Source organism: Bufo gargarizans, chromosome 2 (genome assembly GCF_014858855.1).
Source record: "Bufo gargarizans isolate SCDJY-AF-19 chromosome 2, ASM1485885v1, whole genome shotgun sequence".
In the NCBI taxonomy this organism is placed as follows: domain Eukaryota; kingdom Metazoa; phylum Chordata; class Amphibia; order Anura; family Bufonidae; genus Bufo; species Bufo gargarizans.
In genome coordinates, this window is record NC_058081.1 from 343,097,466 (window position 1) to 343,114,053 (window position 16,588).

At 44.5% G+C, this 16,588-nt stretch overlaps 1 protein-coding gene across 1 annotated transcript in view; it reads right to left on the minus strand.

The window, feature by feature from the left end:
* APAF1 (apoptotic peptidase activating factor 1) overlaps nucleotides 1–12,537 on the minus strand; it is an 83,733-nt gene extending 71,196 nt beyond the window's left edge. Inside the window, exons 1-3 of the mRNA XM_044280632.1 lie at nucleotides 9,925–12,537; nucleotides 2,663–2,885; nucleotides 626–815 (exon numbers count right to left, since the gene is read on the minus strand). Coding sequence (XP_044136567.1) covers nucleotides 626–815; nucleotides 2,663–2,800 — 328 coding nt within the window. The 5' untranslated portion in view covers nucleotides 2,801–2,885; nucleotides 9,925–12,537. The remainder of the gene's footprint in view (nucleotides 1–625; nucleotides 816–2,662; nucleotides 2,886–9,924) is intronic.
* Nucleotides 12,538–16,588: the final 4,051 nt, after the last annotated feature.

Sequence of the window (16,588 nt, forward strand, 5' to 3'; positions counted from 1 at the left end):
ACAACTGTATTTCTGGGTCTGCATCCGTTCTGCAATTTTGAGGAACGGGTGCGGACCCATTCATTTCAACGGGGCCACAAAAGATGCGGACTGCACATGGTAGTCCCATTCTGCGACCCCGGATTAAAGATAGAGCATGTCGTATTCTTGTCCACCATTGCGGACAAGAATAGGCATTTCTATCATAGGGCTGGTCGTGTGCATTCCGCATTACCAGTATCTTGTGGCCCGCAAAACACTTACGGTCGTGTGAATGGGCTCAATAAGTGACCTCTATGAACACTGTACAACATGTCTTTTCAAGAGGTTTTGTAAAACACAAAGTAGGCGGATTCATTCTTACAGTATGGATGCGTACTCTCACTTCCACCCCTGTGCGGCTAGTATTAGCCACAAAATGTACCTTTGCTAACAGTATGCAGCCCTGTTGGAGATGAGTGTGACACCTATAAGTAACTATAGATTTTATATTCCTAAGGTATGAAGCATAATTAAGCAATACTTAAAACATCCTTTTATAATGGAGAGTACAGACACTATAAAACACTAGTGTATAAACAGGTATTTCACACCCCAATCAAGCAGATGCACATAACATATGATTAACAAAGATAAACCAACTCACCATATGATGTGATACCGTTCGATGAAGCTTTGCCGCTTCTGAACAAATCAAGGGAAGTCGCCCCTTTGAGAAGAGCAGCCAAGTCTTTGTAGCCCTCATGTAGCAGAGCATTGTAAAAGGAATTAAAAGCATGGTTGTCTTTGCCGAGAATGATCTTGATGAGCTGGTTTGCTCGGTCAAGCTGAGTAGCCTATTAAATATAAGAAATATATATTTATGTCAAAGGTGTCTGTAGCCTTTAAAGGAGTTTTCCGGAATTTTAATATCACTATCGAATCGGCGGGGTCCAACATCTCTCACCCCTGCAGTGCCGAACCCATTCACTTCACTGCCAGCAACTCTGTAGTAACCTGTATAGAATGGACAGAGGTGTGTAGTTCCGGCAACGACTTCAGGAGCTACCCCAAAGCAGCTGATCGGCAAGGGTGAGGGTTGTTGGACCTATACTGAGGATAAGCCATCAATTTTTAAATCCCAGAAAAATTCCTTTAGAGGGGTTGTTCCCACCATAAGAAGTTATCCCCTATCCATAGGATAGGAAATAGGTGTCTGATCAGGGGTGGTCCAACCACTAGGACTAGGGATGTCCCGATACCATTTTTTTAAGACCAAGTACGAGTACCGATACTTTTATTTAAAGGGGTTGTCCAGGTTCAGAGCTGAACCCGGACATACCCTTATTTTCACCCCGGCAGCCCTCCTGAGCCTGGCATCGGAGCATCTCATGCTCCAATGCGCTCCCGTGCCCTGCGCTAGATCGCGCAGGGCACAGGCTCTTGTGTTTTCAATAACACACTGCCGGGCGGTAACTTCCGCCCAGCAGTGTGTTCGGTGACGTCACCGGCTCTGAGGGGCGGACTTTAGCTCTGCCATAGCCGTTTTACTGGCTAGGGCAGAGCTAAATCCCGCCCATCAGTGCCGGTGACGTCACCGGGGTTCCTGTCAGCCCCATAGAGAGCCCGGTACGTCACCGGAAAAATGCCTTTGCCCTGTTCAATTTAGCGCAGGGCAAAGGAGAGCATCGGAGCATGAACTGCTCCGATGCTCATGTCAGGGGGGCTGCCTGGGTGAAAATGGAGGGCTGTCCAGGTTCAGCTCTGAACCTGGACAACCCCTTTAAGTACTCACCGAAAACAATTATGGTGTGGTAATGTTTTTACAGCAAATTCCAATTTAATTTAGTCATAGGGGAGATTTATCAAACCTTGTACAAAGAAACAGCGGCGCAGTTGCTGATAGCAATGAAAAAAAATTAAAGCTGGAATTTGGTTGCTATGGACAACTGCTTTACTTTTCCTTTGTACAAGGGTTAATAAATTAATAAATGGGCATATAACAGTGTTTCCTAACCAATGTGCCTCCAGCTGTTGCAAAACTACAACTCCCAGCATGCCCGGACAGCCTTTGGCTGTGCGGGCATGCTAGGAGGTATAGTTTTGCAACAGCTGGAGGCACACTGGTTGGGAAACACTGGCATATAAGGAGGGGAATGGGCATATGAGGGGAGAGAATGGGCATATGCCAGTGTTTCCCAACCAGCGTGCCTCCAGCTGTTGCAAAACTACAACTCCCAGCATGCCCAGACAGCCTTTATGCTCCATGGATAGAGCATAACTTCTTTTGGTAGGACAAAGACTTTGAACGGGGTTATTCAGAGGGTTGGCCGTTACATGTAAAGGGTTTGACAACCCCTTTAGCAATGTGACTGTATCTAGAAAAAAAATATGAACCGTTTAATAGTCAAGACTGAAATTTACTAGTATTTGTCAAGAAAGTTCTTAACATGAACCTTCACTTTTCAACAAACCTCCGTAAAAAGTATTTACATATCAGTTAGGAAAATGCAGCTGTTTTCTTGCAGGATCAGAGGCAGATAGCAGAAAAACTGCTGATCCACCACAATGGCTGTACGGGAGATCAGAGTCGTCCTGTGGATGATTACTTATCAAACAAGATCAATCTCTATTTGCATTTTTAAGGGGAACTCCAGCATAGCGTTGGGCTTTTTGATTATAGTGTAAATAAAAGCCATAATACCTTATTTTTAACCATTTCCTCCTCATGTGGTGTAATGACCCCATCACTTATCATATGGTCCATGATGTAGGAGGAGCGGATATCCTTCGCTAGCACTACTCGATTCTGAAGAAGTAAGCTTTTGGATTCTTCATCCATTTTCTTATTTATTTACTAGTATCTTACGTAAACAGTTTTAGATACACGTCCTGTTAGATGTGAATGTCAACATAATACTTGCTGCCTGTACAAAAGTGAAAAAAAAAAAGAGAATAAGGTAAAAGAAATTGACAACATATAGATAATGGAGCAAATAAGGGAAATATATTCTAGTTAGGCCTTATGCACACGAATGTATGTATTCTGCGATCCGCAAAAACAGTGTGTTGTCTTCCTGGCGCTCGAGTTCGACACATCGCTGATCGGGTTGACAGATTACTGGGAGGGGCTGAAGAAGATCCAGCGGTCATGCTCCATATTGGAACCAATGACAAAGTTAGAGGTAGGTGGAGGGTCCCTAAAAATTATTTTAGGGATTTAGGTCAAAAGCTTAGTGAAAGGACCTCTGTTTTCCGAAATACTGACTGTACCACGGGCCAAACAAGAAAGGCAGCAGGAGATTAGGGAGGTTAACAAGTGGCTCAAGAACTGGTGTAGGAAGGAGGGGTTTGGGTTCCTGGAGAACTGGGCCGACTTCCCTCTCAGCTACAGGATCTATCGTAGGGATTGGCTGCACCTCAATGGGGAAGGGGCAGCTGTGTTGGGGGAAGAAGATGGCTAGAGGGTTGGAGGAGTGTTTAAACTAGGGACTGGGGGGAGGAAAATTACATTATAGGAGGGGAAGATAGTGCAGATAGAGACCGGGGGCAAGGTAGTGAGACTGGGGGAGGAATGGAAGGAGGGACTAGAACAGTTCAGAAGGAAAGGTATAGAGTAAAAAATATACATAAACCTCTCAAATGTATGTATACTAATGACAAAAGCCTGACTAATAAAACTGGTGAACTGGAATTAGTGATGTGTGAGGAGGACTATGACATAGTGGGAATAACTGAGACATGGCTGGACGATAGTTATGACTGGGCGGTTAATGTACAAGGTTACAGTCTGTTTAGAAAGGATCGTCAAAACCGGAGAGGGGTCGAGGTCTGCCTTTATGTAAAGTCCTGTCTAAAGCCCATAGTCCGAGAAGATATAAGTGAGGAACATGAACATGTGGAGTCACTGTGGGTAGAGATACATGGAGCTAAAAACAATAATAAATTACTAATAGGAGTTTACTATAAACCACCTAATATACCAGAGTCCACAGAAAATCTACTACTAAACCAGGGCTCGACAAATCCCAGGCGCCCATGGCGATCAGGAATTTGGTCCTGGCACTTGGGTATTTGTCACCCTGTTTTCAAATGTGCACGGACGACGGGTGTGGAGCGCCGGAGGGGGGCCCGTTCTGTCCGGAGGCAGGAGTTGAAATAAGCGCCTCCATTGTGGAAGCGCTCATCTCCATATTCATCCTCAGGACAGCGATATAGATGAATGGTGCGGAGGAGCAGGGGAGAGGCGTCTCCCTTGCCCGTTGCTCTGATAGGCTACAGACACTAGGCCTGTAGTCTATCATCGCGCCGCCTGAGCCGTACAGTGCGGGACACAGGCCGGAAGAGGCCTGCATCGCATCACTAACAGCAGCATCAGGTAAGTATAAGAGTTTATTGTTTTATTGGGGGCCCTATATACTGGCACAATATGGGGGGAAGGCACTATGGAGAAGAGGGGAACCACTATTGGGCCCTATATAGTGGCACAATATGGGGGGGCGGGCACTATGAAGAAGAGGGGAAGCGCTATGGTGGCCCTATATACTGGCACAACATGGAAGGAAACTATGAAGAAGCGGGGAAGCACTATAGGGGCACTATGTACTGGCATATTATGGGGGGCTCTATGGAGAAGATGGGAAGGAGCACTATGGGGGCATCTAATGGGGGCCCTATGTACTGGCATGCATTATTGGGGGGCTCTATGGAGAAGTGGGGGGGAGCACTATGGGGGCATCTACTGGGGGCTTTATGACGCGGCTCCGCCTGGCTCCTAACTTTTTTTGTTGGCTCCTAGATTCCAAGGTTATTTGTCAAGCCCTGTACTAAACGAGATAGACAAGGCGGCAAATCATAATGAGGTGGTTATTATGGGGGACTTCAACTACCGAGATATAGACTGGGAAACTGAAACTTGTATAACTCATAAAGGAAACAGGTTCTTGGCAATAACCAAAGACAATTACCTTTCCCAACTGGTTCAGGACCTGACTAGAGGGACGGCCATACTGGACTTAGTATTAACCAATAGGCCGGACAGAACAACAGACGTGCAGGTTGGGGGACACCTGGGAAATAGTGACCATAAAGTAATAACCTTCCAATTATCATTCAAAAAAGCGTTTCTACAGGGAGGAACAAAAATACCAAACTTCAAAAAAGCTAAATTTAGCCAACTAAGAGAGGCCATAGGTGTAACTAACTGGGGCAAAGTCCTCAAAATAAAAATACAGACACAAAATGGGAGATTTTAAAAGCATCCTAAAATCTAATTGTGAGAGGTACATGCCTTATGGGAATAAAAGGTTAAGGAACAAAAAGAAACCAATGTGGATACAGTGGGATGCGAAAGTTTGGGCAACCTTGTTAATCGTCATGATTTTCCTGTATAAATCGTTGGTTGTTACGATAAAAAATGTCAGTTAAATATATCATATAGGAGACACACACAGTGATATTTGAGAAGTGAAATGAAGTTTATTGGATTTACAGAAAATGTGCTATAATTGTTTAAACAAAATTTGGCAGGTGCATAAATTTGGGCACTGTTGTCATTTTATTGATTCCAAAACCTTTAGAACTAATTATTGGAACTCAAATTGGCTTGGTAAGCTCAGTGACCCCTGACCTACATACACAGGTGAATCCAATTATGAGAAAGAGTATTTAAGGGGGTCAATTGTAAGTTTCCCTCCTCTTTTAATTTTCTCTGAAGAGTAGCAACATGGGGGTCTCAAAACAACTCTCAAATGACCTGAAGACAAAGATTGTTCACCATCATGGTTTAGGGGAAGGATACAGAAAGCTGTCTCAGAGATTTCAGCTGTCTGTTTCCACAGTTAGGAACATATTGAGGAAATGGAAGACCACAGGCTCAGTTCAAGTTAAGGCTCGAAGTGGCAGACCAAGAAAAATCTCGGATAGACAGAAGCGACGAATGGTGAGAACAGTCAGAGTCAACCCACAGACCAGCACCAAAGACCTACAACATCATCTTGCTGCAGATGGAGTCACTGTGCATCGTTCAACCATTCGGCGCACTTTACACAAGGAGATGCTGTATGCGAGAGTGATGCAGAGGAAGCCTTTTCTCCGCCCACAGCACAAAAAGTGCCGCTTGAGGTGGGCTAAAGCACATTTGGACAAGCCAGCTTCATTTTGGAATAAGGTGCTGTGGACTGATGAAACTAAAATTGAGTTATTTGGCCATAACAAGGGGCGTTATGCATGGAGGAAAAAGAACACAGCATTCCAAGAAAAACACCTGCTACCTACAGTAAAATATGGTGGTGGTTCCATCATGCTGTGGGGCTGTGTGGCCAGTGCAGGGACTGGGAATCTTGTCAAAGTTGAGGGACGCATGGATTCCACTCAGTATCAGCAGATTCTGGAGACCAATGTCCAGGAATCAGTGACAAAGCTGAAGCTGCGCCGGGGCTGGATCTTTCAACAAGACAACGACCCTAAACACTGCTCAAAATCCACTAAGGCATTTATGCAGAGGAACAAGTACAACGTTCTGGAATGGCCATCTCAGTCCCCAGACCTGAATATAATTGAAAATCTGTGGTGTGACTTAAAGAGAGCTGTCCATGCTCGGAAGCCATCAAACCTGAATGAACTAAAGATGTTTTGTAAAGAGGAATGGTCCAAAATACCTTCAACCAGAATCCAGACTCTCATTGGAACCTACAGGAAGCGTTTAGAGGCTGTAATTTCTGCAAAAGGAGGATCTACTAAATATTGATTTCATTTCTTTTTTGTGGTGCCCAAATTTATGCACCTGCCTAATTTTGTTTAAACAATTATAGCACACTTTCTGTAAATCCAATAAACTTCATTTCACTTCTCAAATATCACTGTGTGTGTCTCCTATATGATATATTTAACTGACATTTTTTATCGTAACAACCAACGATTTATACAGGAAAATCATGACTATTAACAAGGTTGCCCAAACTTTCGCATCCCACTGTATATAGAACTGTAAAGAAGGCAATAAATGACAAAAAGAAAGCATTTAAATCACTAAAACGGGATGGTAGCGAGGAAGCACTGAAGAACTATAAGGAAAAAAAATTGAATATTAAAAAAACAAATAAAAGCTGCCAAACTAGAGACTGAGAGATTAATTTCCAAAAAGAACAAAACTAACCCTAAAATGTTCTTCAATTATATAAATGGTAAAAAGTATAAATCTGAAGGTGTCGGCCCTATACAGAGTAATGAGGGGGGAGTTGCAGAGAGCGATGAGGAGAAAGCAAAGCTGTTAAATATTTTTTTCTCCACTGTATTTACTGAGGATAATAAACTGTTAGATGAAATCCAGAATGTAAAAATAAATTCCCCATTACAAGTGTCCTGTCTGACCCAGGAAGAAGTACAACAGCCACTTAAAAAGATTAAAATAGACAAATCGCTAGGACCAGATGGCATAAACCTCCGTATCTTAAGAGAATTAAGTAATGTCATAGCCAGACCCTTATTTCTGATATTTAAGAACTCTATACTGACAGGGAGTGTTCCACAGGATTGGCGCATAGCAAATGTGGTGCCAATATTCAAAAAGGGTCCAAAAACAGAGCCCAAAAACTATAGGCCGGTAAGTTTAACATCTGTTGTGGGTAAACTGTTTGAAGGTTTCCTAAGAGATGCTATCTTGGAGTACCTCAAGGAAAATAAGCAAATAACGCCATATCAGCATGGCTTCATGAGGGATCGGTCATGTCAAACTAATTTAATCTGTTTCTATGAGGAGGTAAGTTCTAGACTTGACAGCGGCGAATCAATGGATGTCGTGTATCTGGACTTCTCCAAAGCATTTGACACTGTACCACATAAAAGGTTAGTATATAAAATGAGAATGCTCGGACTGGGAGAAAACCTCTGTATGTGGGTAAGTAATTGGCTCAGTGATAGAAAACAGAGGGTGGTTATTAACGGTACACACTCAGATTGGGTCACTGTCACTAGTGGGGTACCTCAGGGGTCAGTATTGGGCCCTATTCTCTTCAATATATTTATTAATGATCTTGTAGAAGATGACACTAAACTGTGTAAAGTAATTAACACTGAAGAGGACAATTTACTGCTACAGATGGAACTGGATAGATTGGAGGCTTGGGCAGATAAGGTTTAACACTGACAAATGTAAGGTTATGCACAAGGGAAGGAATAATGCAAGTCACCTGTACATACTAAATGGTAAAACACTGGGTAACACTGACATGGAAAAGGACCTAGGAATTTTTATAAACAGCAAACTAAGCAGCTGCTGGCAAAGCCAATAAGAAAATGGGTTGCATCAAAAGGGGCATAGATGGCCGTGATGAGAACATAGTCCTACCACTTTACAAATCACTAACTAGTCAGACCACACATGGAGTACTGTGTACAGTTCTGGGCTCCAGTGTACTAGGCAGACATAGCAGAGCAGGAGAGGGTTCCGAGGAGGGCAACTAAAGTAATAACTGGAATAGGGCAACTACAGTACCCTGAAAGATTAGGGTTATTCACTTTAGAAAAAAAGACGACTGAGGGGAGATCTAATTACTATGTATAAATACATCAGGGGTCAGTACAGAGATCTCCCCCATCATCTATTTATCCCCAGGACTGTGACTGTGACGAGGGGACATCCTCTGCGTCTGGAGGAAAGAAGGTTTGTACACAAACATAGAAAAGGATTCTTTACGGTAAGAGCAGTGAGACTATGGAACTTTCTGCCTGAGGAGGTGGTGACGATGAGTACAATAAAGGAATTCAAGAGGGGCCTGGATGTATTTCTGGAGTGCAATAATATTACAGGCTATAGCTACTAGAGAGGGGTCACTGATCCAGGGAGTTATTCTCATTGCCTGATTGGAGTCGGGAAGGAATTTTTTGCCTTCTTCTGGATCAACTTGCAGGATAACAGGCTGAACTGGATGGACAGATGTCTTTTTTCGGCCTTAAAGGGAACCTGTCACTGGGATTTTGTGTATAGAGCTGAGGACTTGGGTTGTTAGATGGCCGCTAGTACAGCCGCAATACCCAGTCCCCATAGCTCTGTGTGCTTTTATTGGGTAAAAAAAACAATTTAATACATATGCAAATTAACCTGAGATGAGTCCTGTATGTGAGATGAGTCAGGGACAGGACTCGTCTCAGGTTAATTTGCATATGTATTAAATAGTTTTTTTTTTTACACAATAAAAGCACACAGAGCTATGGGGACTGGGTATTGCGGATGTGCTAGCGGCCATCTAGCAACCCATGTCCTCAGCTCTTTACATCAAATCCCGGTGACAGGTTCCCTTTAAGTACTATGTTACAACACTATAGACAACATGACAACATACCAGGAAGTAAACCCCAAAGGTAAGTACATTATAAAGTTTATTACTTTCCCAAGTATTCTGATAATCGGAAATTGCATTTCAAGGGGTCTGATGATTAGATCTTCATGGACATATCCCACCTGACAAATAGCCGTGTAGAAAAGCTGCTACACCTGCTGGAGGAGTGTGCCCAATAAATGTCCTATGTCCTCCTTACTACATGACCACAGACAGGAGGCGTTTGAATGGAGCGGAGGTCATACTATGTGGGGTGGACTTGGGACCCCTGTTCTTGTCGTGGTGGGGTCACCAGTGATCACACCTGCCCTGTGGATAGGTGGAACAGGAAGCCCCCCCCCAATCTGACTGACCACTTCTGTCACCTATGGACACATCTAATACATGACAGCTTCACACTGGCTGAGCCCTCAGTGTCTGACAACCCAGGCAGTACACTGACAACTACACAGCTGACACTCCTAGTAACGTGGCCTGAATAGTCCCCTGCCCAGCAGCAAGAGAGGAAGCCCTGCGACTTATAGTCCCCTGCCCAGCAGCAAGAGAGGAAGCCCTGCGACTTGTAGTCCTACGCCCCAGCAAGAGAGCACACAGTACTATCCCAGACCCGCAGATACGGCAGCCTCACCTGTAACTACAGCTTCCTATTCACATTCTGCTGCAACCACGACACACGGACTACAACTCCCGGCGTGCCCCGGTACCATGACGCGGTCACTCGTCTTTGAACCCTTTCGTCACCGGAAACCCGCCCAGCAGAGCGGTACAGAAAGACTGATGCAGTGTACACGGATAGAAAGGCGTTAATAATGTGCCGTACAAGTCACTTCCTGTAGACGCTGCCTCTTCCTAAGGCTCGCTGCACTCGGGGAAGGTTGGCGGGAGCGGAGCGCCTGGCCTGCAGGACTGAGGAGGACTGTGGAGCCAGACGAGTTCCGTCACGTCTTGTATGCAGGAGGGGGTCTCACCTAGTGGTCACGGGTCAGGTCCTGGCACATCTCCAGGAGGGCAGAGAACATGACTGGGCAAGTCTGGATCTTATCCTGATAAACAGCGAGTAATGTATGGACTGCCTGCCGGCCTGCTGCGTGCGGGGAAATGTACAGAAGTGCCTATAGTATCCCTCATTATATACTGGAATGCGGTGGGAATAGTGAGTACCATGTCCAGATAAATAGCTCAGCATCCAGAGGAATAGTGAGTACCATGTCCAGATAAATAGCTCAGCATCCAGAGGAATAGGGAGTACCATGTCCAGAATAATAGCTCAGCATCCAGAGGAATACTGAGTACCATGTCCAGAATAATAGCTCAGCATCCAGAGGAATAGGGAGTACCATGCCCAGATAAATAGCTTAGCATCCAGAGGAATACTGAGTGCCATGTCCAGATAAATTTCAGTGTCCAGATAGTGTATACCATGCCCAAATAGTGTCATTCAGCATACAGATAAACAGCATCCCGATGAATAGTGTATACTGTAAATAGCATCCAGATAGTGTATACCATGACCAAATACACGGCATCATTCAGTAAATGGCGTTAGACAGCGGCTTCCAGGTAAATGGCATCCAGAAAAATAGTGTATACCAGACGCATATAAACCGAGCCACAGCCTTCATATAAAAAGTGATCATTTTCTTTCACTGGTCTTACAAGTCTTGTCTGTCACCTTCTGGAAAGACAGGGTCACATACCCCGCTGTAGTCAATGACTGCCCTCAGTGGTGACAAGTCCCCAAGCGGCATGTGCCGGGGACAAAGCGCCAATGGAGCTAGTCATTGGCTGCAGAAGACCAGTGAAGAGAGCAGGTGAGTATACATTTTTCCATAGGTACACCTAACTGGGGGGTGCAAATCACTTCTCCAGTTGGTGATGTTTAAAAAAATATTTAGTAGTTTTTCTTTCCCAGCTTGTATGTGCTTCATATGCTCCTCTTCTACATAACTGGTTGGTTGTAAGCCCTCCCCTCTCCTCGCGGATGTACTTTGTATAAGTGTTTCATCATGTAACGGAGGCGATCGGAAGCGTGAGCAGTCAAGTCTCCGTTCCAAGATGAAGTGCACATGCGCAGCTCTTCATCATGGAATAGAGACTCTGCAATCAGGAGCTTTTACTTGCTTCCTTCCATGATAAAGCGCTGTGCTCTGCCTGTGACCTACTGCACATGCGCAGAACTCAGAGCTTCATCATGGAACAGAGGCTCGGCAATCAGAAGCTTTCTGTTGAATAACCGATCCTTTGTTCCATGTCGAAGCGCTGGGTTCTGTGCATGTGCAGTAGGTCACGGGCAGAGCTCAGAGCTTCACCAGAGCTTCGATTTACCGAGCCTCTGTTACATGGTGAAGTGCTGAGTTCTCCTTGTTTCCTACTGAGCATGCACTCAGCTCCTACCTCGTGTTCGTCGCTGATGTTCTCCTGCGGTGGTGCACAATCCCCACCACTGAATTTAGATCTTGGTGAGCAGATAAAAGTATTATAAAATGTATTTTGTAATGTTAAATTGATAAAAAAAAGTATATTATTTATACTTTTCACATTACCATTTTTTAGACCTATAGCAGTTTACAGAGAGGGGGAGGAAGTGCTGTGTAACAGTGTCCGGAAGGGAGAGGAGAGCAGAGCTGCTGTGCTCCTTCATTTTCAAATCAAGACAGTCAGGGAAGAGACCATGGGGGGAATTTAGTCTAGGAGGTCCCCGGAGGTTGCGCCTATTTAGGATAAGGCTCCTGTCTAGTCAGAAATTGGGCGAAATCTATGCCAGAGAACTGTTGAAAAAGCAGATTAATGTGTCGCTGAACCTCCCTTGCTACGCCCCCATTTTTTCGGAAAGTAGCGAGGACAGTGAAGAAACACTTGCAACACTTGCTTTTTGTGCAAGTGGCGTTAAAAAAAAGGTCACAAGCGCAGTGTTTGTGACTTTTTGACACCAGAAAACTGCCATGAGGGAAATAATAAATTCCCTTGGGGTTAGGGAACTCCCACAGGGCCTTGGGAATGAAGAAGTAGTTGAAAACCAGGTATGAGGGTTACTGAATGCGTAAAGTGAAGCAAATTACAAAACAAAATAAAAAATTAAAGAGGACCTGTCACCTCTCCTGACATGACTGTTTTAGTAACTACTTGTATTCGTGTGATAACAATTGTGGAGCATCTGTTGTTTATATATTTTATATGGAAAATTGATTGGGAAAAGGGGTGATTTAAACTTAATATTTTTTTTTAACCTTTTTTATTAAATAACTATTTCCCCCTTAAGGGCGAGCACCTGGGATCTTTTGACCCCCTTGTCCTATTCACCCTAATAGATCTCTATTAGGGTGAACAGGACTTCACAATCTCCTTGCTGCCCTGTGCATAGTACACACAGCAGCAGGATTATTACACTGCTGGGGCTCCGATCAGAAGCTGCCACTGCCACCAATGAGGAGGAGGGGAGGGGACCCTGTGGCCACTGCCACCAATGAGGAGGGGGGGAGGGGACCCTGTGGCCACTGCCACCAATGAGGAGGAGGGGAGGGGACCCTGTGGCCACTGTCACCAATGAATATGACAATGGAGGGGGGGACGCCTGTGGCCACTGCCACCAATAATTATAATACTAGGGGGGTTGGGGGGCACACTGCGCCACCACAGTTTTTAGTACTGGGGGGGGCGCACTGCGCCACATATGAAGATAAGTAACCTTTTAATACAAATACAGGAGGCGGGTGCCAGCGGCAGAATCGCATAGCCAGCACCTGACCTCTATGACAGGGCGCTGCGATCCTTGGCAGTTAACCTCTCAGGTGCGGCATCTAAGGGGTTAACTACCGCAGATTGCAGCACCCTGCCTTAAAGGCTGCGTGCTGTATTTCTATTAATGGTTTAGTTATCATCATTGTTGGCGCAGTGGCCACAGCCCCTCCCCTGCTCCGCCCCTCTCTTCTCATTGGTGGCAGCGGCTTATGGGGGAGGGAGAGAGAGAGAGACTCCTTCTCTATTGTGCTGCTGAGGAGAACATGGAGCGCGCTGAGAGCAGCGCGCACCATGTACTGTGATACTAGACTGCGCAGTAGCGCAGCCTAGTATCGGTAAATGTCAAATCCCAGTATCGTATCGATACCGGTACTAAAATATTGTTTGGGTATCGATAATTCGATACCCACATAAACCCCAGACTCGGGACGAGAATGCTCGTCCTAAATGACCGGTACTTTCTCTTACTGCGGTCCTTCATTCCCCCACATGAGCAGTCCGGCAATCAGCAGCACGGATCCACCAGCATTGGTGATAACTCCGATGCCGGTGGATTAACCTCCTCATATGCCGCGGTTCACCGGGACCACGGCATATGGGACGTTTGTGCTCCCTCTCCTTAGCCATCCCCGCCTTGGGGCCTGCCATGTACGGAGGCCTATGAGGCCCAGCCCCCAGACTTGGTCTCATAGGCAAACTATCAGTGTATTACACTGTGTAATAAACTGACAGTCAATGCAGTACAATACAGATTTATTGTGCTGCACTGAAACAGGGATCAAACCCTGTAATGTTGAAAAAATATTAAAAGTGAAATAAGTGTTTTTAACAATAAAAAATAAAAGCTTCAATTAAAAAAAAAGCCCCTTTCCCATAAAGAGACATTAAAAAAGACATTAGGTATCGCCGCGTGCGTAACAACCTGCTCTATAAAAAATATCACATGATCCACCCCATCTGATCAACACTGTAATTTTTTAAAAATAAAAACTGTGCTAAAAAAAAGCAATTTTTTGTCACATTTTATCACAAAAAGCATGATACCAAGTGATCAAAAAGTAGTATGTCTAAAATAGTACCAATTAAGTCATCTCACCCTGCAAAAAATGAGCCCCTGCCTAAGACAATTGCCCAAGGAATAAAAAAAAACATGGCTCTCGGACTACGGAGACACTAAAACATGATCTTTTTTTTTTATGTTTAAAAAGTTCTGTTATTGTGTAAAAATTAAATAAAAGTATACATATTAGGTATCACCGCGTCCGTAAAAACCTGCCCTCATGTGAACACCATAAAAAAAAAAAAAAAAAACATGCTCTATAAAAAAATATCACATGATCTACCCCGTCTGGTCAACACCGTAAAAAAAAAAAGGTATAAAAGTGTGTCAAAAAAGCAATTTTTTTTGTCACCTTACATCACAAAAAGTGTAATACCAAGTGATGAAAAAGTAATATGCACCTTGTAATAGTACCAATCAAACCGTCATCTCCTACCCAAAAAAATGAGCCTCTACATAAGACAGTCGCCCCCAAAAAAAAAATGGCTTTTAGAATATTGAGACACTAATTTTTTGGGGACATTAGAAGACAGTTTTCAAAACCCAATTTTTAAGGACCAGTTCAGGTCTGAAGTCACTTTGTGAGGTTTACATAATAGAAACCACCCATTAATGGCCCCATTTTAGAAATTGCACCCTCAATGTATTCAAAACTGATTTTACAAACTTTGTTAACCCTTTAGGTGTTTCACAAGAATTAAAAGAAAATGTGGATGAAATTTCAGAATTTCACTTTTTGGGCAGATTTTCCATTTTAATCCATTTTCTTCCGCTAACAAAGCAAGGGTTAACAGCCAAACAAAACTCAATATTTATTATCATGAGGCCTCATGCACACGGACGTTGTTTTGGTCCGCATCCGTGCCGCCGTTTTGGCGGTTTCGGATGCGGGCCCATTCACTCTGTGTGCTGTCCGCATCCATTGCTCCGTTCCGTGGCCCTGCAAAAAAAAATATTGCATGTCCTATTCTTGTCCGTGCTTTTCTCTGGGACTTCAACTTCTGGGGTCTGATCCCCTCTGCAATGCATTACGGTATATCTTTGTATAGTATTTTTTGGACACCAAGACACATTGAATATAGGACGAACCCAGGTATTGGAAAAGAAGAAACTGGTAAAAAATTCAAACGTTGGATTTATTTTTATGTTCCACTGTATGCACATTAAAAACACAATGAAAAATTGTTTGTTTTTGCGTTGCCTTATTCAGTGAGCCATATTTTATGTCACCGAAATTAGTGAAGGCTTGTTTTTTGGAATCAGTTTACATTTTCATTGGTGCTTTTTGGAGTACATGTGACTTTTTTGTTTTTCTTTCTGTAAAACTAGTGATAATGATTATCGCTATTAGGGTACTTTCACACTTGCGTTGTTTGGTTCCGGCAGGCAGTTCCGTTGCCTGAACTGACTGCCTGATCAGGCAAACTGTATGCAAACGCATGTCATTTTTTCTGACTGATCAGGCATTTTTCAGACTGATCAGGATCCTAAGGGTACTTTCACACTTGCGTTTTTCTTTTCCGGCATAGAGTTCCATCACAGGGGCTCTATACCGGAAAAGAACTGATCAGTTTTACCCCCATGCATTCTGAATGGAGAGTAAGGCCTCTTTCACACTTGCGTTGTCCGGATCCGGCGTGTACTCCACTTGCCGGAATTACACGCCGGATCCGGAAAAACGCAAGAGTACTGAAAGCATTTGAAGACGGATCCGTCTTCAAAATGCCTTCAGTGTTACTATGGCAGCCAGGACGCTATTTAAGTCCTGGTTGCCATAGTAGGAGCGGGGGAGCGGTATACTTACAGTCCGTGCGGCTCCCGGGGCACTTCAGAATGACGTCAGAGCGCCCCATGCGCATGGATGACGTGCCATGCGATCACGTGATCCACGCGCGTGGGGCGCCCTGACGTCACTCTGGAGAGCCCCGGGAGCCGCACGGACAGTAAGTATGCTGCTCCCCGCTACACTTTACCATGGCTGCCAGGACTTTAGCGTCCCGGTAACCATGGTAACCATTCAGAAAAAGCTAAACGTCGGATCCGGCAATGTGCTGAAACGACGTTTAGCTTAAGGCCGGATCCGGCCTTTCGACAAGTCTTCAGGATTTTTGGCCGGAGCAAAAAGCGCAGCATGCTGCGGTATTTTCTCCGGCCAAAAAACTTTCCGTTCCGGAACTGAAGACATCCTGATTCATCCTGATGCATTTCTCTCCATTCAGAATGCATTAGGATAAAACTGATCCCCGACGACGGAACTCTATGCCAGAAGAAAAGAACGCAGGTGTGAAAGAGCCCTAATCCGTTCAGTTTGCATCAGGATATCTTCAGTTACGTCGTTTTGACTGATCAGGCAAAAGAGAAAACCGCAGCATGCTACGGGTTTCTCTCCGGCGAAAAAAACTGAAGACTTGCCTGAATGCCGGATCTGGCATTTTTTCCCATAGGAATGTATTAGCGCCGGATCCGGCCTGCGCATGCGCAGACCGGTAAAAAT